At 45.4% G+C, this 25291-nt stretch overlaps 1 protein-coding gene across 1 annotated transcript in view; it reads right to left on the reverse strand.

Annotated features, from left to right (window-relative positions):
• Positions 1-609: 609 nt before the first annotated feature.
• The window catches only part of LOC139023424 (receptor-type tyrosine-protein phosphatase gamma-like), a 25448-nt gene continuing 766 nt past the window's right edge, over positions 610-25291 (reverse strand). The window contains exons 2-30 of the mRNA XM_070436552.1: positions 24953-25008; positions 22714-22893; positions 21660-21811; positions 21379-21429; positions 21155-21221; positions 20844-21001; positions 19804-19936; positions 18348-18532; positions 17665-17791; positions 16775-17387; positions 16446-16552; positions 14917-15612; positions 14535-14682; positions 13031-13122; positions 12859-12944; positions 11393-11489; positions 11153-11223; positions 10862-10962; positions 8670-8802; positions 8286-8448; positions 7941-8074; positions 6970-7116; positions 6609-6702; positions 6264-6340; positions 5468-5599; positions 5216-5368; positions 3524-3666; positions 3123-3258; positions 610-753 (exon numbers count right to left, since the gene is read on the reverse strand). Coding sequence (XP_070292653.1) covers positions 610-753; positions 3123-3258; positions 3524-3666; positions 5216-5368; positions 5468-5599; positions 6264-6340; positions 6609-6702; positions 6970-7116; positions 7941-8074; positions 8286-8448; positions 8670-8802; positions 10862-10962; positions 11153-11223; positions 11393-11489; positions 12859-12944; positions 13031-13122; positions 14535-14682; positions 14917-15612; positions 16446-16552; positions 16775-17387; positions 17665-17791; positions 18348-18532; positions 19804-19936; positions 20844-21001; positions 21155-21221; positions 21379-21429; positions 21660-21811; positions 22714-22893; positions 24953-25008 — 4576 coding nt within the window. The remainder of the gene's footprint in view (positions 754-3122; positions 3259-3523; positions 3667-5215; positions 5369-5467; positions 5600-6263; positions 6341-6608; positions 6703-6969; positions 7117-7940; positions 8075-8285; positions 8449-8669; positions 8803-10861; positions 10963-11152; positions 11224-11392; positions 11490-12858; positions 12945-13030; positions 13123-14534; positions 14683-14916; positions 15613-16445; positions 16553-16774; positions 17388-17664; positions 17792-18347; positions 18533-19803; positions 19937-20843; positions 21002-21154; positions 21222-21378; positions 21430-21659; positions 21812-22713; positions 22894-24952; positions 25009-25291) is intronic.

Consider the following 25291-nt stretch of genomic DNA (forward strand, 5'->3'; position numbering starts at 1 on the left):
AACACCAGTATTTACACAAGTCATCCACAAGAGCGAGAAGAAACATACAGTAGATAGAATGACAGAATATAGGAAGGATATGTATCCCTTTTAAGTAATTACATACAAATAAGACGTTTCAAAGGGATAGATAGTTCAATCAAATAACTCAAAAAGTTTTAACAAACTTTAAGCAAGACAGTGGTCACCTTTAAAAAAAAGAGTACAGAACATTTGGCATTAGTCACAAAGACATAGTATCAAAACAGTTTTAAAGTACAACATGAATTACAAAAGGCACAGAATACCAGCCCCTAGTAGCCAGTTGCAACGTCTGGTCATACATGACAAACAGTATGTCTTATTCTGATAATTGGATGCGTAATCTCATGTATTCTGTAGCCAGCTAAGCCTATTAATCACAATCCACTAGTGGCTAGCTCACGTTGCAAACGACTGGCACAAAAAAAAGGCATCTCTCTCTCTCTCTCTCTCTCTCTCTCTCTCTCTCTCTCTCGGGATGATTGAGATAGTGAAGGACATAGAGCACAGTGTATTTTCCAGAGTGTGCGGTGCTCCTTGTAGTGTGTGTATGTGTATGTATGTGCGTGTGTCTCTGTGTGTGAGAGGTTACATGAGGGACTCCAGGCTCTCTGCTGCAGTGGTGGCCCCCAGGAGAACTGAACCATTGGTCTCAGGGGACTGTAGGGCCCTCTGGTCTTCCTGGCTGTTCACCAGACTCAACACGGCCCTGTACATTAACTGGTACTGCTCCTAGGAGTGGAGCGGTGAAAGACARAGTCAGTAAAGGRCTCAGCTCCCCTAAATKAGATGTTAGCTCCCCTAAATGCAACAAAAGTCCCCACATGTTTTTGTGGGGGGGTCTCTAAATAATGCTACTTTATCCATTCTTCAATTTTTTTGATGGCGCTTCACCATCTGGCAGTCCGACGGACGAATCTGGGTTCGGCGGATGCCAGGAGAATACCTGCCAGAATGCATAGTGCTAACTGTAAAGTTTGGTGGAGGAGGCATAATGGTCTGGGGCTGTTTTTATGGTTTAGGCTTAGGCTTAGTGGAGGGTAAGTTTACCCACCTTTTTCATAAAAATGCATTGAAAGTATTGGGAGCGTTACTTTTTTCACCGCGACCGGCAATCAGAGTTTACTCACCTTTTATTTATWTTTTACAAGTACACACTGGCTACTGGTAGGCCTATTTGAAGTTCATTGTCAATACACATTATAGCCTCGTTTTGTAAGTTGACCTTGTGTGTTAGGCTGTCCATCCCGTTTTTGCCAGGACACTTTCAGCCTCATTTTTGGTGTCCTGACTTTGTAGGCTACCAAAAAGGTCAATTTGTCAGCAAGACGCATCAATTATTGTAGACCTAATCAATGGCAATCGCTGGATGTCATTAGGCATACTTTTTGGTGCTGGAAATATTTTGGAGTGGACAAACATGCACWGGTAGCCTACTAAGTTATTTGTTTGACAAAATTTGATCAGTTGAAAATATCATGACTGGTTGTGTTCATGCCACATTAAAAGTTAACTAATTTTACTGTTTAAATTACGTCTTTATTATTAGGCCAAAGCAAGCGCATGCACTCAATAGAGACCCCCCCGAATGTCATGGTGTAATTCGYACTCTGGCCAGGTGTGTGTGGGAGCTATTTGTGAGCAGTGTGTGAGTGAGCTAAACTGTGATGGTGTGCAGGTGTGTGTGTAAGCTAACTTTGTGAGCTATGTGAGCTGTTTGTGTAAGGTGAGTGTGTGAGTGTGTGTGCGCGCGTGTGTGTGTGCAACCTGGACTCAGGGTAGGCGTAACATAGTAAACTAAAATCCGTCAGACCCAAATGAGTGTGATATGTTCTGTTTGGTATGGTATGTATTCATTTGTGGAAGTCCATAATCCATTTCTATTATATGTTATGAATTATAATTTGTATGATATTGTCACGTTCCTGACCTATTTCTGTTAGTTTGTTGTAAGTGTTAGTTGGTCAGGACGTGAGTGGGTGGGCATTCTATGTTGTCTGTTTCTATGTTGGTTTAAGGGTTGCCTGGTATGGCTCTCAATAGAGGCAGGTGTTTGGCGTTCCTCTAATTGAGAGTCATATTTAGGTAGGTTGTTTCACAGTGTTCGTTGTGGGTGGTTGTCTCCTGTGTCTGTGTCGATGTTGCACCAACGGGACTGGTTTCGGTTTGTTCGTTTATGTAGTCTGTTCCTGTTCATTGCGTTCTTCACGTTATATGTAAGTTCGTCGTTCAGGTCTGTCTACATCGTTTATTTGTTTTGTAGTTTAATCAAGTATAGTTCGTTTTCGTCTTTGTCTGTTTTGTTTGTTTAATAAATCATGGCATTTCACTACGCTGCGCCTTGGTTCGATCACTACTCCTCCTCTTCGGTTGAAGAGAGGAGGACCACCGTTAACAGATATGTTACGAATTGCATTTCGTACAATATGTTACGAATTTGTGTTTACGTATGATATGTTACAAATTCCAATTTGTTGTGGCTCATGTTAGCGAATTACAATTCATTTGATATGTTACGAATTGCAATTCGTATGATATGTTACGAATTGCAATTAGTACAATATGTTACGCATTTGCAATACGCATGATATGTTACGAATTACAATTAGTTGTGGCTAACGTTAGCTCGGTGGCTAATGCCAACATTAGCTAGGTTGCTAACATTAGGTGGCTAGGGGTAAATGGTTAGGTTTAGGAGTTAGGTTAAAGTGTTAAGTTTAGGGTTTGGGTAAGGGTAAGGGTTAGCTAACATGCTAAGTAGTTGCAAAGTAGCTAAAAAGTAGAAAGTAGTTGCAAAGTTGCTAAAGTTGTCTGTGATGAGATCTGAAAACGCAACCTTTGGATTGATAGATGTTCGCGTTAAACGACCACCCATCCACCCCGACCAACACCTGTCCTTCTGTTTTTGCCTAAGTAACCTTCTGTMTTATGTAACCATACCAAACGTAACAATCATACTCATTTGAATGTCCTGMATTTTCGTTTACTATGTTACGTCTAGTCTATATAATCAGCCTGGTGTGAGTATGTCTGTGTCCAGGTTTGAGCTGTGCTATGTTCCCTGGGTTTCTGTGTAGTGTGTGTGCTGTTCCAGGACATACCATGTCGTTGAAGACACCAGGCCTCATGAGGTTGGTCATGCGTGCCACCTGGTACACATCCACAGAGCCCTGCTGCTCCAGCTGCTGTGCCAGGGTGGTGAGGGCACAGAACAGCCCCGCCATGGAGCCACCCAGCCTAACACAGACACAGACAGGGGAAAGTATGTACCAACTACAGAAACAACACCCACGTCTTTGTCTCAAACACAGAATGAACCAACTACTCCTGGAACAGAAAGCACTTTATATGGTGAATCGGTGAAATCAGTTCCCATCAGTGAGTTAACACACTCTTCAAATAAGATTCCWCGCACCTTACCAGCCCTCAKCTGACCTCCCAACCCCAGAGAACACAGAGGGAACAGAGAAGACTTGAGGAACAGAGGAGAGCAGTAACTCACCGGTCATGTACGACTATGGTTCCTTCTCTCTGTCTGCTGTCCTCTGTGATAATGTTGAGCAGCTGGAAGGTGCCGCTGACAGGGCTGTCTGGGTTGGGCCAGCAGGGGGACATGTACTGACGCACCTCCAGGACATAGTTATCCTGGGGAAAGAGAGAGTGAGGAGTGTGGGTGTGTGTATGTGTAGTTCTCGTTTGTGTGTGGTACTCATGTGTGTGTGTGTGTGTCTAGTTTGATCTGTGTGTGTGGTTTGATCTCTCCCAGCTAGCACATTTGGTTCCTTGGAAGTTGTGGGAACGTATGTTTTTGGTTTCACGTTGGTTGTGGGAACAAAGCCAATATGCTTTCTGACCGGTAAAATTGAACGTTTTTTAAACGTTCTGAGAACAGAAGTGAAAATGTTGCCTGTTCTGGGAATGTTTATTTTTAGTTTGCAGCCAGGGAGGTTCTGAGAGCGTTTTACTCTGGTTCCTYGAACGTTTCCCCAAAAGGTTTTATTAACCCTCTGAGAAATTAAATTATAGGGTATTTGGAGGTTTTTTAATAACTTCCTTAAAAATGTTCACTGAATGTTTCAATAAGACTTTTAATAACACTGCTAGATTATTTTGGGTTCAAAACATGTTTGAACTCCAAGCACAGATAGGACACATGGAAATTAATTTCCTTAGTAGCCCTTTCCTGCAGTCAAATGACCAAATCACYTTCTAGTTGCYTAATGGGTGGAATGTTATTAATATTTTTCATAATTTCATAATTAATAAACATTATTTAAAAAAACAGATGAAAATTCGGTTTCTATGTGAAACGGTTKTGTTATATTTCAGTCTTCTGTGATGTATATAAAGTGGACATTGGGATGCAAACTCAAAATGTTATACATTTCAACTCTATATCTGACATGCTACAGGTGTCTTCTTTTTTTTAAGCCCATAACCACGTGTGTGAGGTGTATACTTTTGTTTCAAAGTAGATTTGCTTAAGACTACCAATAAGCACTCTGTGAAACAAGAACTCACTAAGATCAGATGTGGACAAYTAGTGGGCGYGGCCAACACACTTAACAAGATAGAGGAYAGAGAGAGTTATGTTGATGCTGAGAAAGGAATGTTTACGTTTYYAAATAACATTCTTAGAACGTTCTCTGAACATTACAAACACTTTCTTGTGTTTTTATGGAACGTTTTCTTAACGTTCATGGAACAATTTGAGAACATGACTTTAAATAGAACCACGAGGAAACCTGTAGGAAACRTTATGCTGAAGTACTGAAATTCCCACAKAAAAACTTGTTTCTCAACGTTCTCTCAACTATCTGAGAACATTCCCAATGYCAAACTAGTTGGAGAACATAACCAACATTGAAATKAAATGTAACCATGTTTSAACTTTTAGGAAATGTTCTGTTAAAGTAATGRAATACCAAGAAAATWAWGTTTTTTTGTCAAGTTCCTTAAATGTGYCGAGAAWGTTTCAAAGGCAAGCAACTATCCTGCACTATTCCCAGRAGGTTGTGGAAAGGTTGAATGCAAAATAACCATAGGACAGCCATGCTCTCACCAAGCTCCCACCAAGAACGTTATGTTGCTAGCTGGGCTAGCTGGGCTGTGTGTGGTTGGATCTGTGTGTGTGTATGCGTGTGTGAGCGTACACGTGTGAGTGTGTGTGTGAGTGTGTGTGGTTGGATCTCACCTGTGTGGCCTCCAGTAAGAAGTCGTGGACCACCAGTCTCTCCTCGTTGGCCAGACAGATGTGGTCCTCTCCAGAGAACGACACTATGAAACCCTCACAGCTGATTGGCTGATCCTTACTGGGCCAATACACACAAGACTCCTCCCCCTCGCTCTGATAGGACACAATGGAGACAGCGTTATAGGTGTGAAACTGTTGACCTGTGTGTGTGTGTGTGTGTGTGTGTGTGTGTGTGAAGTGCTACCTGCTCACCTGTGCTGTGTGTGTGTCAGGCAGGGAGATGATGAGCTGTGAGTTGTGGTCCCAGACCATTCTCCAGAAGTCAAAGACAGTGGAGGGGAGAGGAGACTGGGTCAGGATAAACTCCCTGCTCTTGTGGTAACCCTGGAACACAGCACAGACACAGTCAAAATAAACAACATGAATCTGGAACACACATATGACTTTGCTTCTACATGATTTATGCGTGTACAAAACATTGGGAACAACTTTTGYACCCCTTTTGCCCTCAGAACAGCCTCAATTCGTCGGGGCATGGTGTCGAAAGCAGGTGTCGAAAGCGATCCACAGGGACAGTTGTGTCAAGTTGGCTGGATGTACAATACTTTGGGTGGTGGACCATTCTTGATACACATGGGAAACTGTTGAGCGTGATAAACCCAGTAGCATTGCAGTTCTTGACACACTCAAACCGGTGCACCTGGCACCTACTACCATACCCTCTTCAAAGGCACTTAYATATTTTGTCTTGTCCATTCACCCTCTGAATGGCACACATACACAATCCATGTCTCAATTGTCTYAAGGCTTAAAATCCTTTCTTAACCTGTCTCCTCCCCTTCCTCTACACTGATTGAAGTGGATTTAATAGGTGACATCAATAAGGGATCATTGSTTTCACCTGGATTCACCTTGTCAGTCTACGTCATGGAAAGAGCAGTTCCTAATGTTTTGTACAGTCAGTGTATGTAGTGTTTATGAAGACCTTATGAATGCTCTATAAAGCATTTATAAGGGGTCCTTATCAAATGGACAACATTGTTCTTACCATGATATAGGACGCGTTGATGTAGTCTGAAGATTCTCCTTCCACTGGACATGACAGACACACTCTGGATCTCTCCACTGCAGCACACACAGAAACACACAACCCAATCTATTCTTTTCAAGTGGTCCTAAAGTATTGCTTGCATTTATTMATTGAAAGATTTCTGGTTTGCCCAGATAAACTATTCCATTTTTTTTATTACTCCGAATCGAAATGTTCTTTGGCCTATTTCTCTTCTCCGCTGGGGTAAGACATAGATGGAGGAGACCCTCTTCCTGGTATTGACTGAATGGCTGTCTCTAACCMACCATATGATGTTGTGCGTGTTTGGCTACTTCAACTCACCCGGCATGAGAGAGGAGGTCCTGTTTTTGTCAGCGTTTCCTTCCCTCAGGGCAGCGGCGTAGTCAGCCTGTCTGGCTCTGCACTGACACACCAGCTATGCCACGACAGTAGTAAACATTACCACAACGCTACCAGATGAACCACATAACCAACACAATACCACCACGCCCGCTACACTTGATTCACCAACCAAGTCATGCCAGATCATTGACTACTTCAAGGAAAGGAGGAAGGTTGAGATGACGTATCCTCAATGTGTTTGAGCAGGTCCCAAGTCAGGGCCCTGAAAGTAGCACACTAGGGTGTAGGTTTCCACTTGGGACAAACCCACATCTGTGTGTGTGTGCGTGTGTGTTCTGACCTTGAACTGTCTCTCCATGCGTGTCCTGCCGGAGGGCCCAGTGGTCAGCAGGTCCGAGACGTAGGAGTGGACCAGGTCAGAGGTCACCAGAGTGTCCCTGCTGACGATGGACTCCACCAGGGCATCATGGATAAACACGTACTGCTCCTGTGGACCAGAGAGACATAACACAGAGAGAGACTTCTCACTCACATCACCTACAGCAGCGCTGGGCCCGGTTACATTTCAATCTCTGGCCCCTTCTCCTAGTTCTATATGTTCAGAGTTTGCCTTTCTCCTAGCTCCTAATTGTTCAGAGTTTGCCCTTCTCCTAGCTCCTAATTGTTTCAGAGTTCGCCTTTCTCCTAGCTCCTAATTTGTTCAGAGTTTGCCTTTCTCCTAGCTCCTAATTGTTCAGAGTTTGCCTTTCTCCTTGCTCCTAATTGTTCAGAGTTTGCCTTTCTCCTAGCTCCTAATTGTTCAGAGTTTGCCTTTCTCCTAGCTCCTAATTGTTCAGAGTTTGCCTTTCTCCTAGCTCCTAATTGTTCAGAGTTTGCCTTTCTCCTAGCTCCTAATTGTTCAGAGTTGCCTATTGAACAGAGCCTTGTTGCTTCCACCTTTCCAATACTTTCAGGTCTGTGTATATCAAAGCATGGCATAAAGGCGTCTGGTAGCCTAGCGGTTAAGAGCGTTGGGCCAGTAACAAAGGTTGCTGGTTTGAATCCCCAAGCTGACTAGGTGAAACATCTCTCAATGTGCCCTTGGCAAGGCAATTAACCCTAATTCAGTGTTTCCCAACTCGTTCCTGGGGACAAGGGCTGCACGTTTACTTTTTTGCCCTACGCACTAACAGCTGATTAAAATAATCAAAACTCGATAATGAGTTTATTATTTGAATCGGATGTGTAGTGCTAGGGCAAAAACCCAATGTGCACCCCTTGGTTACCCCAGGACAAGTTTGAGAACGCTGCTCCTGTAAGTGTGTGCATTACCTCCGTCTGTACCAGGTAGTTCCTCTGTGTTCTGACGTGTTTGAGGAAGCCCAGTAGGTTGACTGTTCCCTGGTCCTGGATCTGTTCCAACATGCTGTCCAGCAGATGTAGGTCCCTGTCCTCCCCACACCGCACTACACACACACAGGACATACTTATGACGTAGAGTCCCACATCAACACGACGCTTCCCTTTTCAGAAATGAATACTTGGATATCACCTCCTGCACCAAGCCATTGGATCTGCATAGTGTTATTTCAACCCTTTCTCAAGCAATATTTTTGCAAGTCTTTCCTGCTGGTTGTTATTACCCCCCCCCCCCCCCCCTCCCACCACCCAGCCCACCTGCAGTGTACGAGGACGGGGCCCATGTCCTGAGTCCTGGCCTGGGACGAGGCCCGCACGAAGGAGAGGACAGGCAGGGTGTATTCAGGCACGCCCATGTCAGGCACTGGGTGTAGTGGTACTGGACCACCGTCCTCTCAGCACAGCGTCCCCTCTGGGAAGCCTGTAGGTACAACACACAGCAGGCAGGGTCAAACAGACTAGAAGCTCTGTGCACTGCAGTGCATCTTCTTCAAGGTGTGTGTGTGTGTGTGGTGTGTGTGTGTGTGTGTGTGTGGTGTGTGTGTGTGTGTGGTGTGTGGTGTGTGTGTGTGTGTGTGTGTGTGTGTGTGTGTGTGTGTGTGTGTGTGTGTGTGGTGTGTGTGTGTCCGTCCAGGAAGGTACCTTTTGTGAGGTGTCTCTGAGGGTAAAGGTCCTCAGGGTATAGTAGGCCAGGGTCTTGGTGTCTTTTAGGGTCACCAGGAAATGACCGTACTCCTCCTGGTTCTCCATTGGCCAGTACTGGTCCACACTTCCTCTGACATCACAGAGGGAGAGAGCCTCAGTCACACAATGGTCAAAACCGTCATATAAAAGTAACATGAACATTTCACAAAATGTTCAATTTTTCTTTCTTCTTGAACCAATGTTTTCTGTTTAAACTGTGTTAATAACCTTTTGTCAATAGGGGGAGCTGTTAGCATTATTATTTTTTTACATTTCCAAAATTAAACTGCCTCGTACTCAATTCTTGCTCGTACAATATGCATATTATTATTACTATTGGATAGAAAACAATCTCTAGTTTCTAAACCGTTTGAATTATGTCTGTGGGTGAACCAGAACTCTTTCTACAGCGAAACTCATGACAGGAACATGCGAAGCTCTGAAAAATAGTCTCTGATCTCGGTCAGTTTAAAACTCTGTGGTGCCCTATGGCTTGACATGAACTGCACCCGCCTTCCCTGGATGTCAGTAACCAATGAGAAGTGGAATGGTGTCTCTAACGTGTTTGTCAGAGTTTTATAAAAGGGAATGGAGTGAGATGTCCCTTCTTTTCGACGCTCGCCAGGACGCAAGGGAGGACATCAGATCGCATGCTCAAAAGCTCTCGTTATTGATCAAAAGATATATCGTTCTGTGATTTAATTCGTTAGGTGTTAGAAACATCATAACGAAGTTATTTGAAACCGATTTATATCAGTTTATGCGAGTATATTGCTATTTTTCTGAATTTCCTTAGTATTGCGTTTGAGGATTTGGGCATGTTGTTGCCTGTGTAGCTATGTTAGCTGCTAGTTCTGAAGTTGAGGAGGTCGTTTTACAACAAAGCAACGATTATTTTGGACAAAGGACACATTGCCCAAGATACTGATGGAAGCTCGTCCAAAAAGTAAGAGTTATTTATGATTTTATTCCGTATTTATGTGGAAAAATGTAAACGCAGTTGTCAGCCATTTTTTGCGGCACTAGTCTGGCTGTAACTCACAATGTATGTCTAGTAACGTAAATTTTAAAAAATCTAAATCAGCGGTTTGCATTAATAACCAATGCATCTTTCATTAGCTGTCCAACCTGTATTTTTTTTTGTCAATCTAATCGATAAATAATCGTAAACATAGGTGCCTTTCCAAGATGGCGCCGGCCCGAATGCATGCCATGTTTTGACAGATTATCATTGCATAACCACGATTTTGTGATGCTAAATATGCACATTTTCGAACAAACTCTATATGCATTGTGTAATATGATGTTACAGGATGTCATCTGAAAGAATTCTGAGAAGGTTAGTGAAAAAATTTATATATTTTGGTGGCGATAACGTTATCGCCCCTTTTGCCTTGATTTAATGCTGGTGTGATGTTAGCTCATGTGGTATGCTAATATAACGATATATTGTGTTTTCGCTGTAAAACACTTAGAAAATCTGAAATATTGTCTGGATTCACAAGATCTTTGTCTTTCAATTGCTGTAGGCTGTGTATTTTTCAGAAATGTTTTAGGATGAGTATTTTGGTAATTGACGTCGGTCTCTGTAATTATTCGGCTGTGCTTCCAACGCTTTTCAGATTGCAGCTGCAATGTAGAACTGTGATTTATACCTGAAAAATGCAAATTTTTCTAAAAAAACATATCCTATACCATAAATATGTTATCAGACTGTCATCTTATGAAGTTGTTTCTTGGTTAGTGGCTATATATATCTTTATTTAGTCGAATTAGTGATAGCTACTGATGGAGTAAAAAACTGGTGGAGTAAAAAAAGTGGTGTCTTTTGCTAACGTGGTTAGCTAATAGATTTACATATTGTGTCTTCCCTGTAAAACATTTTAAAAATCAGAAATGATGGCTGGATTCACAAGATCTGTATCTTTCATCTGGTGTCTTGGACTTGTGATTTAATGATATTTAGATGCTTGTATTTACTTGTGACGCTATGCTAGGCTATGCTAGTCAGCTTTTTTTACTGTGGGGGGTGCTCCCGGATCCGGGATGAGTACCAAGTAAAAGTTAAACTTTACCACAGTGCCCCAGCCTGCAGTCTGTCTGTGTGACTAACTGACCCGCCCCTTCTCCAACAGGTTGGTGATCATGACGATGACTCCACATTCTCCTGCCACACCATCCTCCAGAAGTCCTCTGTTCCAGACTTCAGGGGGCCCTGGGCTGCGATGTAGGCCCTTGTACGCTCAAAACCCTGACAGGAACACACACACACAACACCCACACACATACACAGATCAATCAATCAACCAATCATCCAGTCAATCTTTCATACTACCCCTCAGTCCGTTTTCTATACTAATCCCATTTACATAGTGTACGTACATGTTTAGTATTCGATATAGATATGAATGATATGAATGATTAGGAGAGGAGCTACTTACATCAACAAAGTTTGCATTGATGTAGTCTCCACCTTTTCCCTCTTCCAGTAGTTTGACTCTGCTGTGGTCATCTAGACCAACAAAGAGGGTTAATGAATAGGTGTGTGTGTGTGTGTGTGTGTGTGTGTGTGTTGTGTGTTGTGTGTGTGTGTGTGTGTGTGTGTGTGTGTGTGTGTGGTGTGTGTGTGTGTGTGTGGTGTGTGTGGTGTGTGTGTGTGTGTGGTGTGTGGAGAGACGTACAGGCCATGATGTTGATGTATCGGTTCTTGTTCTTGTTGTCTGGGTGGTTGGAGCTGTCAGTGGTGATGCCCATTCTCACCGTGCATGACTGCACCTCCTGTAGAGAAAACACACACCGGCACTCAGTCACACAACCCCGCCAATGACCAATACACACATCCGCACGTACACACATCCCGCACGTACACACACACACACACAACACACACACACACACACACACACACACACACACACACACACACACACACACACACCACACACACACACACACACACACACACACACACAGCACACACGCGCACGACGCGCACACACACACACACACTGAGCCATTACGAACCAACACACACCACCTGGCCGGTGCCCAACACGCAAGTCCAATTATCAAATAGAAGGTAGCATGCAAGAACACAACGAACAAGAAAAAACACTAAAACACATGACAGCAGACAGTAATGCTACTCAGAGATGTGATCCATGCAGCAAAGAAAACACTATCCGTCAATTCCAATGACAGGATAAAGAGAAACGGTCTTCCTGATTCTGAGGCCAAACATCAAAGATTCAGGAAGTCCTGATGAATCAGGATAACATCTTTGATTCTGTGTGTATATCTAATCTAACACAAAGGGAGTCTTACCTCATAACACTCTGTCACAATCTAATGGGAGGGGGAGGAAGGAGGGGCGGGGGGTGAGAATGGGAGGTGGAAGGGTGGTGGGGAGGAGGGGGTGAGAATGCAGAAAGCACAGCGATGAGGGGTCGGGGCGACACACAGTGACCAGTCAGTGCAGATACACAGACATGAGGAACAGCTCTGTGTGTGTGTGTGTGTRTGTGTCTGGAGGTAGTGGCCATGCCTATTGACAGAGTCACCTACTGATCCACACAGTTTTGCAAACTGTACGCCATGTTGACACCTAACATTCTATTGGAACATTGTCTTGGAATGGGTGGTGTGAACATGGCACTAAAATGTCTACAAGGTTTGCCCAACTCTGTGTATCTATAGCTATGTACAGGGTTTGTTAGAGTAAGGTTACCTACAGAGACAGTGTAATGTGGTCCCTCACCCAAACACACAGTACACCCTCAACATGCTAACCCACAACCACAACAGTTACACTGAGATAGATAGGGACATCTAATACACGTAGTAACATCTACAGACAATAACTAAAACGGTACTCTAACCATTCTCATTGGCCCTTAAACAAACGTTTCTGTTTCAGACAGTGCCACCTTTCAGACAGGATGCCTCACTTACCAGTAGTGTTGAGTTCAGTTATAGTCTGAACTAACATAGACTTTTATTGATTAGAAAGGAATAATGACAGCTTTAGTAAGCAGTGAGGGTCAAATCCCAACCATGACTACAACACTATGTCTAGGTGATGTTAATACTGCTGGGGAGCATWAAGAGTGTAACACATACAGTAGYATCAGGCTGATGTCTCCCTCACCTCRAACTCCTTGGAGAAGGTGTTGGTCTGGTGGAGCTCTGCCACGTGCTTCACAAACTGCTTCACTGACAGCGCCTCGTGCTCTTCTGGAAACACAGGCAGGAATGGATGAATGGACGAAGGTGTGTGTGTGGTGTGTGTGTGTGTGTGCGAGTGTGAGTGCGTGCGTTACCTGTGGCAAGCAGCAGAGGTGAAGACAGAGCAGAGATGACTTTGGGTGAGGCGGTGTCTTCAGTGTAGAAGTCAACCGTCTGGAAGCAGTTTCTGTTGAACAAACGTTGCAAATAGAAATATAATTAATAGAGCTGACACGACTCCCAATTCTACAGAGCAGACAATCATACCTGCTCKACACAATACATTTCTATCTGAACATACACTGTAAAAAATGTCCTGTAATTGGCCAGTAATTACTGTAATGTTTTTTAGAGTACAGCTACTGTGATACATTTTACAGTAATTCATTTTACGGTACCAAAAATGTGACTGTAATCTAACTACAGTATATTATTGGAATAACCCATGCAGCAACATATTACCCAGTGTTCKTTGCAAGTTTTCATTTTTACATTTACATTTTGGTCATTTAGCGGGTGATCTTGTCCTTAGCAACTTACAGTCAGTGTATTCAACCAAGGTTGAGAAAAAAAATCACAGTCATAGCAAGTGAAAAGCTTCTCCATTACTTGTAATTACAACAATATATCTTATGATATATCTCTGGATAGTGCCAATACAATACTGAGATATTTACAGTAACTTGATGACAGAGCAATGCAACACAGTACAATACAGCAAAACKGACTATTAAACTATATAAAATACAGTATTTTACTGTAATTACAAGGGATTAGAGCAAGCAGGTTGGCTGTAGGCATTTGCATATTAGTGMAAACTAGGTGTTTCATATCACTTGCACTTCTAGAGGCCTAATCAAAGGCTTCCAAACTGTCTGTGATTAAAGGGCAAAACAGATCGAATGGACATGGGTAAATATTCAGCCATTAAAAGACCCACTTCTACTCTGATCTGTTCCCTATATATACACTGAACAAAAATATAAACGCAACATGCAAAGTGTTGGTCCCATGTTTCATGAGCTGAAATAAAAGATCACAGACATTTTTCATWTGCACAAAAAATGTATTTCTCTCAAATGTTGTGCACAAATTTGTTTACACCCCTGTTAGTTTKCATTTCTCCTTTGCCAAGATAATCCATCCACCTGACMRGTGTGGCATATCAAGAAGCTGATTAAACAGCATGATCATTACACAGGTGCATCTTGTGCTGGGGATAATATGTCACCAATTGAGCATGTTTGGGATGCTCTGGATTGACATGTACGACAGCGTGTTCCAGTTTCCGCCAATATCCAGTAACTTTGCACAGCCAATGGAGAAGGAGTCGGACAACATTCCACAGGCCACAATCAACAGTCTGATCAACTCTATGAGCTGCTCACACAATATTTCACCACAATGCACCATAATYAATACCGTAAAATACTGTGCATTTGATAGGTTTTGAAATGATAGAAAGGTCTTACAGTGTGCTGGAAAAACAAATGTAYGGTATTTTACTGTGGAATGTATGGTAATCTACTGTATTCAGTTTATACAGTAAGTTACAGATGAAATGACAAAACGGCTAACAGTACAGTGTGCTAATCGTACCTCCAGTAGATGAGGATGCCCACCAGGACCAGTAGACAGATAATGGTGAGGGTGGATACCACAGCCAGAGGGACCACTGTCCTCCTCTCCCTCTCAGCAACACTTCCCACCATTTCTACCCTTGATTCATGGCTGCTGTTATTGATCTCTGGGGGGGAGAAAGAATCTGTTATTATGCATACGAGTCTGTAAATAAATAAACACCCTGGATTTGAAAAAACATCCTTTATTCATTTAAAATCGGTAGGAAATCTGTTACCACCTCATTGAGTACAAATGCCATAATCATATTTCCTCTGCTACACAAGGAAATCTCATATCRCTCTCGGAATAACATCACCTAACCCGCCACCATGATTGGAGAGCCCTGTGTGTACGTTACCTTTCCTCAGCTCCTCCACAGCCCTGCTGTCAGGGAGAAAAGGGACATGTAGATCTATACAAGGGATATGCAGCTCTATACCAGAGTTACCAGGCTCCACTTGGACCCCTCCACCTCCATCTCCAGACCCACTAGCCTCCCCCAGCACCACAGACCCCTGGAGATTGGCCCCGGCTCTGTCCACCTCGGACACACCACTACCAGTCTCACTCTCAAAGTAGAAGCTAGAGGAAAGAYCCCCTAAGTCACCGCTGCTCTCTTCCAGTGTCTCTTCCTCTGTTGGGTCCATGGCAGAGGCCGGTGTGAGTGAACGTAGGTCTGTCCCAAGGGAAAGTGTCGCCTCTCTCAGCCAGTCCTGACCTAGGTTGACCCCGTCCCCGTAGAGGCCCGAGCCTGAGCCACTGATGTCTGTCCGTCCAACCTGAGAGGTCACCCCCTGTCTGTCCGACCTGGGGTCCTCTTCAGAGGGGTAGACAGAGGGGGAGAGGGTGGTGTCTTTTTCGGAGGGGGTGACAGACGGGTAGAGGGTTGCTGTCTCTTCTGAATGGCTGAGAGAACGGTGCAAGGGGGTGTAGCTCCCTTGGGAGGGTGTGAGAGAATCCTCTTCAGAGTGGGAGACAGAGGGGTACGGGGCTGGAAAGTTGAGAGGGTCTGTGGGCTGCTGAACCCAAGTCCCCCTCTGAAAGATGGTATTGTCTGGAACAGAGAGGCCTGTCTGGTCAGACTGAGTGTGAAAAATAAGCACTACACTGAATACTTAACAACACTACATCAGACCACCAGAGAGGAGCATAACAACCACAGAGTCTGAGCGGTTAAACAGAGCAGCCACCAGACAGCAGACTGGAGTCAGGGAGGAGCAGCCAGCTCACACACAGCAAGGCAGGTAAAGAGTCCCAGAAGGAGACATAAGATGTGAATCCTTATGATTCAAGGGAAGGAAGACAGACTGGCAGAGGAGTACCACCACCGCTGGGTACTGGTAGAAGACATGGATCTCTGAAGTACCAGTGTGTCCCAGTATGAACCGCTGGGCAGCCAAAGGATGAGAGAAAAGTCGAAAAGGGTAAGAGCTGGACTGTTACGGCACATCACCAGCGTAACCAACACCAGCCAGTAGAGCGCCACCATCATTATCACCATCGTAGGTCTAAGCGGCAATATCACCCTTATCGACAGCGCAGCAGGCAGAGAGAGGCAGATGGACAAAGCAGAGAGGTACAGGTCACACAACCATCAAACAACCATCACACAACCATCACACAACCATCATACAAACGCCACACAACCAAAACACAACCTTCATACAACCATCAAACAACCCTCAAACAACCATCATACAACCATCATTCTACCCTCAAACAACCACCATAAAACCAAACAATGTAAGAGTGCACTATACAGTACCACTTTTTGGCAACAGGAGGAGAGGCAAAGGCATAAAGGTAATGTGTCATGTATTTTATATGTACACACACAGACATTTACAGCACACATGCAGGGCTGCAGGGTAAACAGGTGTTTCTTACCGGTGAATATGGGCTGGGTGGTGTGCTGTAAGACCTTGACGAGGCCTGAGGTAGTGGAGGAGCCGTAGGCCGTGGAGAGGGAGTTGCTGGGACTTGAAGTCCTGGATCTGATCCAGGGCACAGAGGGGGTTGAGGTTACAGAAACCGGGGTCTGTTGAATAGGGGTGGCCCTTGTCACTGTSCTAACTCTGTTATCAGAGAGCCTGGACGTCAAAACCAAGCCCCTGTCCCGTCCTTTCATTGTGACTTTAGGTCTGGCAGTAAYCGGACTGAGAACTCTATCATCCAGTGTTTTGTTCCGTGTTGTTCTAGATGGCGTAGCTGCGAACTCTAAGGCAGAGGTGTTGACAACGTCCTCGTAGTAAACATCAGTGACCACCATGCCCCCCGCCGGAGGGGTGTACATATCGCCCTCTGGGGGTATCAGGCCGATACCGGAAACGTCAGGTTTCTGGGCAGCGGAACCACGGTTTTGGTTCCGGTTCTGCTGAGGCGACCGCGACAACGAGGCCTCCTCTGTGATTGGCCGGCGGACAGGCGGCGGGCTGTTCGTCCGGGAGACGGGAATCAGGAACCCCGGCTGGTCGGTCACCATGGTGACCCACATGGCACTCTTGCCGTTGGAGGCAGCGCTGGTGAAGGGGCGGTGCGGAGGGATACGCTGCTTCTTCTTGTCCTTCCTGGTCTGGTCCTTCTTGGGTTTGTCCACTCTGGACTGGTTCACAGGGTCCTGGTCGATCCGGTTCTGGTCATCTCTGGTCCCTGGTGGTACTGGCACAGAGCTCACCTGGGAGGCAGCAGTGGTGGAGGGCTGGTCAGGGAAAATCTGCTGGCGATCCTCTCTGGTTCTGCTCTCTTCTACTGGGTTCTGGTCTACTGGGACCTGGTCTACTGGTTCCAATATATCCTCAGGGTCTGTATTGTCTGGATCAGACTCAATCTCTGGAGAAAAGAGAATGGGTGGGTATATATATATTAGACTGTCATGATGAGTACAGCTCTTTTGATAACTTTCATACTTACTTTCAACTTTCACGTCCGTTAACCTAAGTTCTTTACTCTCTCCTATGAATCTGAGTGACATAGGCTCACGCTGGACACAGAGTCAGCCTTTTCCTGGGCTAAAAATCCCTTTTAGAATCGGGTCTCTCGTGACAGCCTTAACATTCAAATGTTCAAATGTTTGGTTGTGGGTGCCCGAGACTATAGCTGGTCTCACCCGGGTCCTCCTGGGGCATGTCCACTATAATCTGGTCACTCCAGCGTCCCGTCAGGCCATTGGTGCAGACAGCTACCACCTGGACCACATAGCTGCTGTTGGACAGGAGGCCGGGGATGATGGCCCCCTGAGAGAGGGTGATTGATCAAATAATATGTCAGTCAACTCATCAATACATCAGCCAATCACACTCATCAATAAGTCAGCCAATTACAGTAGTGATGGTCAGTTGCTTGTCTCAGCTTCTTTCACCCTATTTAACATATGAGGTTGATTTCTGACTTACATGCAATGCTATCGATTTGTGTAGGAAGGCACATAAGGTCTGATGAACACAAACCACCGCACACACACAACAAAAACAATCACAGCCGTATTGATATTGCATATTGTAAACCTCAGGCCAGATGGTTTACAGGTATCTTTTGGTTATCACTATGGCAACAGCCTCCAGCAACAACACAAAATAATCATGAGAGAGAGAGAACGTACGAGAAATGGAGAGAAAGTGAGAGAGCGCGCGAGAGAGAGAGAGAGAGAGGGAGAGAGAGAGAAAGAGAGAGTGAGGGAGAGAGAGAGAGAAAGAGAGAGTGAGGTAGAGACGATCCACAGACAAGTAGTTGCTTCCAGCACTGACTGGTATGCTATGCAACAGTAGATGGATAAGTAGATAGGTGTATTACCACGTCCTGGTCTCCGTCGGTGCGGTACTCGTGTTTTGGCTGGTTCTGGTCCTGCAGCCGCTGGTAGGTGACAGAGTACCAGTCGATGGTGGTGTCATACACCACACGGGGGCGCTCCCACATCACCATGATGGTAGTTTCGTTCTGGGCATCCGCCTGCATGTTCTGAGGTTCCGAGCTGCACACTGGAGAACACAGAAAAAGGAGGTTAGATTACGTTAGATTCAAATATAATCTCTGATGATAASATATGTTTGTGTCTGGTTATCAACATGGTCAGATTGGGAATATGTCAATTTTCAACACTGGGGAGACAATGGGRAATTGGGATTGAGCTTTCCTAAGGAAAACATGTAGKTAGACAACAATGTCTCTCTTAGAGCAACACTGGAAGAGGGAAAGGAAGAGGTAAAGGGAGACATTTTGGGTATAGATATGGAAAGGGTGTAGATATCCATGCTTTTTGCATTTTGCATTTCTGAACAGACATATTTCAATTTCAAAAAAGAGAAAATGTCAAATAAATTGCTACACTGAAAGAGGGGGAATTACAAAGTCAGGTTTCCTAGCAACCCAGAGAGCTTATTTGGGGTCTTTTTAAAAGGCAGAGAGAGAGAGAGAGAGAGAGAGAGAGAGAGAGAGAGAGAGAGAGAGAGAGAGGAGTTCTTTTGATGAGCTGCACTCGTAAGACCTTGGGAGTAGGCTCTAAAACATCAATGCTGAAAATATAGGGGAATCTCAATTGCATACTCCTCGCGTCCTGGCCTCCTCAAAATCCATTGGAGGAGAAGGTCCGAGGGGCGGGACCTCTAGCTTTCTCATCCAATCGGTTTTGAGAAGGAGACGAGTAGAGAGGAAAGAGGACGCGAGGAGTCTGCATTTGAGATCTTCCCTATGTGACTGGTTACAAGATCGGGGGCTTTTGACGCTAGTTTCTACTTCACAGTATGGCCTGTTAGTGTTACAGTACAGCTCAGTGTGAGTGTGAATCATGCTATGGTTTTACAGAGGTCTAGTATGGGAGAAGAGAGAAGCCAGGAGCAAGGTCAGCATGTGGTAGTTAGGGTGGGTGCAGAAGGCTAGGGGTCAGGTGTTGGGGTCAGCGGGTAGATAAGGGTCAGAGGTCAGGCATTAAAGTAAAACAGGTACATACTATAAATGACAACATAAATGACAAAGGTGAAGGCCAGAGTTAGAGTTAGGGGCTAATAGTAAGGGTTTAGAGGTCAGGGGTTATAAGTTCAGGGTACGTACTAATTTACGTACTAGGAGTGAGGATCATCTTTGCCATTGTAAGGTGAGGGTAAGGATCAGGGGTCTAGGGTTAGAGGTCAGGGTTCAGGGTATAGCCTACAGGTACAAACCGGGGGGTGAGGACCTCAACTGTGCCTGTGTAGGAGTGTGAGGGTCAGGGGTCAGAGGTTAGGGTTCAGGGTTAAGAGTTACGGATACATACTGGGAGTGAGGACCTCCTCTGTTCCAGTGTAGGAGGAGAAGACCTGGCCCAAGAACTGCTGCTGCTGCTCCCTGAAGTTGTTCTGGAGGTAGTCCATCAGCATCACATAGCCTGCCTGCTGCATGGTCATCACCTCAAGAACAAAAAAACTATGAATGAGAGACAGAGAGAGAGCGGAAGACAGAGAGAAATATAGAGAGAGGGATGAGTGTAGAGAGTGTGACATTCATATTTACCTGTCTGTGTGTTCCAAAGGTACAGATCTTTTAACCTGTAGAACTGGTTAAGAGTCTTCAGCTTAGTTTCTCTGCACATCCCCTTACTAGTTACTTACCCTTAGACACTCACTGTCTCGGAATAATTACATTCTGCTCTAAGTGGTATGAGGAGCAAGAGGAGGCAAGGCAGAATCTGTGCGAAGTTAATAGAGCAGTCTGCTCCAGGGCGGGTATTCAAACCGGAAAGATTAAAAGAGCCGAGAAGTGGAGGGGAATGGGGAAGCGTCTCCCTGTGGGAGGGGGAGTTGTTTTGTCTGAGTTTCTTCTGCTCTTGCTACACTGCTACTATAGTGCTGTAGTGAAACATTAGTTTGTGTGTGTGTGTGTGTGTGTGTGTGTGTGTGTGTGTGGTGTGTGTGTGTGTGGTGTGTGTGTGTGTGTGTGTGTGTGTGTGTGTAGTGTGTGTGTGTGTGTGTGTAGTGTGTGTGTGGTGTGTGTGTGTGTGTGTGTGTGTGTGTGTGTGTAAGGTCTGATGGTGGAGTGTTTCAAGAATTGTCATGGCAGAAATCAGGGAGAGTGCTGCTCTATTTTCGTGGTGTCTTTGAGAGGCTGAGATCTGTGCCCACTGAGTATATATGCCCACGTCACACCTCGCTTTGCCCGGCCACACACACACACTCCTGTTCTCCTGCTGCTCTGTTCCTCACACTTGGGAAGCTGTCTCACTGTATGACCTCATCGTGACACTGACTCACCGTGTAACATCATCACGTGTGTGTGTGTGTGTGTACCCCCGTGTTTATGTGTGTGTGTGACACTCACCTGTGTCTCAGAGATGGGCACGGTGTGTTTGAAGACGATCCACTCCACCGTCTCAGAGCAGGGCGGGGAGGTGAGGGAACCGTTGTACATGTAGTATTTATCAGTAGAGTTCGGGAGCAGRGCCAGCAGAGAGAAGGGCTCGACATTCCCAGTCTTACCTGAACGACAGAGAGTGATAGGTGAGAGTGATCGATACACCTGCTTTTCAGTAGGTCACTGTGACTCCTGAACCCTCCGGATATAGAAATAGAAATAATAGAATGTAAAATTAGAGTCAAATAAATAGAGTAGAATAATGAGCAGCTGCATACCGAACCTGTTGACGCTGTTGACCCCTTCTAAGATGGCGTTGTAGTTGTCGTTGTTATCTAGGCTGGTCTGTGGAGCAGAAGTCACAGTGAGTTGACATACTAACGTGCTCGCATACGATCTAGGATGCATTGATTCACGCTAAGTGGCATGCAGTGTGGATATTGGGTCAGAGCTCCACCTCAAACAGGACAGCCAGCGCTGCGATCCTCCCTCCACCCCTCACCGCATCGTCTACAGACTGGTACAGGCCTGACTCATAACACAAGATCTGCATCTGGATCAGAGAAAGAGAGAGAGAGTGAGAAAGAGAGAGAGAGAGAGAGAGAGAGAAAGAAAGGCAAAGAGAGACAGAGAGAGGGGGAGTAGAGATTGTTATTCATGGTGGGGCTTTGTAATGTCGGCGTAAAGTGACGCGTAGTCATACTGTGCACTGCCGGGGTGTGGTGTGGCATGATGTGGCGTGTTATTTGCTRTGATTGATTKATTGATYGATCGATGYGCCACCTCCAGGGGGAACTTGAGTCCGTTGAGGCTGTGTTCTGATCCGTCTGAGGAGGCGTTGCAGCGGCCCCAGTGGAACGTCATCCTCCCCAACCTGAACCTGGTGCTCAGACCACCGCCACTCACATAGTACTCCCCGTCCAGGCCTAGCACCACTGGAACACACACACACACACACACACACACACACAACCACATTACCCACCCACTAGTCTGCCCACTATTACCCACCCATTACCCACCCACTAGTCTTTGCGTGGGCAGCCTTCCAAAGCCTGTCTAGTTCACTCGACTATGTGAGAAGCCTGGGCTTCCAAGGCTTCCTACCCACCTGCGATGCGCTTGGAAAAAACACATACTTTTAATTACCGGCTCTATGGCAGCATACACAATGGTACGTACAGTTTGTACATGCCACAGTCTAATTTCGAATTACAAATACAGAACATGTTCAGCACATTTAAATGTTACAATGAAAATACAACCATAATGCCTTTTGAAGCCATAATAGCCTTTTCCATATGAAAACACGTCTTACACATCGACACACAACATCCCTCCTCCGTCTCCCTGATCCTTATCCCCACACAATAGAATCATAATAGAYGCTTCAAAGAGATTGTTTTATTGGTGAATTGCTTTTCTGTCGGCGTATTGGAACAGAGAGATTAATGCTACCCAACAGGCAGCATTTTCATAACACAGCCACAGGGAGACATATTGGGAGAGATGATACCCAAGAGTCRTTTCATTTCCTCTGGAAGACAGACCTATTATTCTCACCCCTCTCTCTCTCGCTGTCTCTYGCTCTCGCCATCTATCTGTCTCTGTCTCTCTCTCAATAAACCCATCACTCATATTGAGTTATATTTCCATAACTATCTCTCTATGAGAAGATTAATATGACACTGAAACAATCTGTTCTTACTCCTTAATAACCAYGTGACGTTTTGTGCCCACTGAACACGACCCGTGATATTACCCTTCTCGCACTATAACGCCAACCCGAACTGTACTACCACGGGTWGGGTATTTAACGGCTCATGTCGTACAGTACCTGTGTTGCCGTCGTTGTTGATGGTGGTGGTCTCTGGGGTCTTCTTCTCCCAGCCCTCCAGCTGCAGGCCCTGGTACTCCACCCGGACCTGGGTGAACGTCTCGTCGACGTCGATGGGTGACTGACGGGCATTGTTGCACGCCGGGTACCTCTTACCCCAGACCTTCTGGTTCAACTGGCCTGAGAAGGAAACACATAGAGAGGAAGAATCTTTACAACGGATCAGTAGTACCGAAGATGGGAATGAGATGGCAAACTGTGATTTGGAGATGGCAAACTGTGATTCACAGTGCAGGCAGCAGGTAGTGTAGCGGAGCAACTCCCACACAACCCTGCAGGGAGAACGGCTTTAAAGGAAACACTTTACAGAGGTCAGCTACAGTTGAGTATAAACACGTTTAGTATTTGTTTCCTGCTGCAAAACATCAAAATGTGCCATTTAAATAATCCCTCAATATCCATTGTGATGACAAGTCCYGCAATGACCAATCCTCATAATTCTCAAGTGAACTTTAACCCCAACTGCGTTGACACACAGCACATACAGAATCCGCTCTACTGCATCCCCCTCTAGTCCAGCCGATGAGGAGTCAACAGAGCAGATGGCCTGACAGTTGGTCACAAATGACTGGGCAGGTAGCATACAGATTTAGTATCTTCATTTGATCACCGTCGTGCGGGATAATCTTTTAACTTGTTGTGTATTTGAGGTTTAAAGTTGAACTATGCAGAAATCGCTATGCCATTTTCCTGGTTGCTAAAACTCGAATAGTTTATGTGMCAAAATAAGCTAGTATAGTGTAGAGAATCATTGTACCATCTAAAAYGCTGAGAAAAATATTTTCTATAACCAAAAATATTGTCCTTTCAGCGGTTTGAAGCTGGTGTACAAAACCAYACATTTTCCTGCTGTGGCAAACTGTCTCAAATTAAGATCCTACATCTGTACATACAGTACATCATATACATTACAGCGCTTACAGTAAGTACATCCATACAGCAAACCAAATGGCCCATATGTACAGTATACAGTACAGCATCCACATTATACTGTACTGTGAGTATTATGATATTCCTTGCTGAGTCTCTGAGATGCCTGCTGACCCTGAGCAGGGGGGGGGGGGAGCATGTTGCTGTAAAAGAGCAATGAGTCGGTTGTTTTTGTCTGAGCTCAGAGACATTAGCATGAGAACGGCCAGGCTGAGGCTGCACACTGAGAGGAGAGGAGGAAAAGAGAGATGCCGTAGCAGCACCCACACAGCACACACACACATACGGATTTGAGCGCCATTTCTCTTAGACCACTTCATTTCTAACACTGTTGTCCTCTTTCGAGTAAATTACTTTTGGACCTTTTGGGAACTTCTACTGTGTGTCTCATCAGTCCTCCACTGTGTGTGTGTGTGTGTGTGTGTTGTGTGTGTGTGGTGTTGTGGTTGTGTGTGTGGTGTGTTGTGTGTGTGTGTGCTTGTGTGTGTGTGTGTGTGTGTGTGTGTGTTGTTGTGTGTGGTGTTGTTCCACACATCACCATATATGCCATTACCTTTAACTGTCTCTGTAGCAGCTAGCTCGCTACATCACTATGTGGAATGGGCGAGACACAACAACAATTCTCTGGTTGAGTCAATAAAGATGACGCGGTCCTTCAATCCACGTTTCACCATTAAACCAAGCTGTTTTACAGAGAAGTCTGCTGGATGAGCAGAGGGATGAAACGAGGGTTGATGAAGGGCTAGAACAGACAGCCACTGTGACGTGATAGAAAGGGGTGGAACAGTGACGCCAGCCAATGGCTTGTAATACAGAGGAAAGAGGGAGCAGAGAGAGAGAGAGAAGTGCCCTCTAGCTTGTGTCACACCACTTGTATCGCCTTCCTCGCCCCTCTCTAATGTCTACCTGACACTCTTCCTGTGTCCCCCCCTCTTCTCCTGTGTTCACCCCCTCTGTCTCTGTGTCACCCACCTCTGTCTCCTGTGTCCTCACCCCTGTTCCTGTTCTCACCCCCTCGTGTCGCCCTGTCGTCTCACCTCCTCTCGTCCTGTGGTCTACCCCCTCCCTGTCTCCTGTGTCTCACCCCCTCGTCTCCTGTGTCTCACCCCTCTGTCTCCTGTGTTCCCTCCACCCCCTCCTGTCTCCTGTGTCCACCCTCTGTCCTCCTGTGCTCCCTCACCCCTCTGTCTCCTGTGTCTCACCCCTCTGCCTCCTGTGTCTCAACCCCCTCTGTCTCCTTGTGTCTCACTCCTCGGTCTACTGTGTTCACCCCTCTTGTCTCCTGTGTCCTTCTCTTCTCCTGCCCTTGAGAATAGAAGCAGTATTGGAGAGTCAATCTCAAGCAAAGTGGCAGCTCAATCATATCCCTATAGATAAACTACAGTGGCCGTGTATGTGGCATCTGACATGAGAGAAATAATGTATCATATACAAAGGTCATGCCAGCAGGTGCTGGGGTCTTCACCATGACAATAGTGTTGTAGTTCCGGCTCAGTGAGGCGTATTCGCTAACTCTCTGATTTTTCCCTCTCCTCTCTCTCTCTCTCTCTCTTCCCACCACCAGGACCCCTTTCGTCTCTCTCTCTCT

This window comes from Salvelinus sp. IW2-2015, linkage group LG3 (genome assembly GCF_002910315.2).
Source record: "Salvelinus sp. IW2-2015 linkage group LG3, ASM291031v2, whole genome shotgun sequence".
NCBI classification, from domain to species: Eukaryota; Metazoa; Chordata; class Actinopteri; order Salmoniformes; family Salmonidae; genus Salvelinus; species Salvelinus sp. IW2-2015.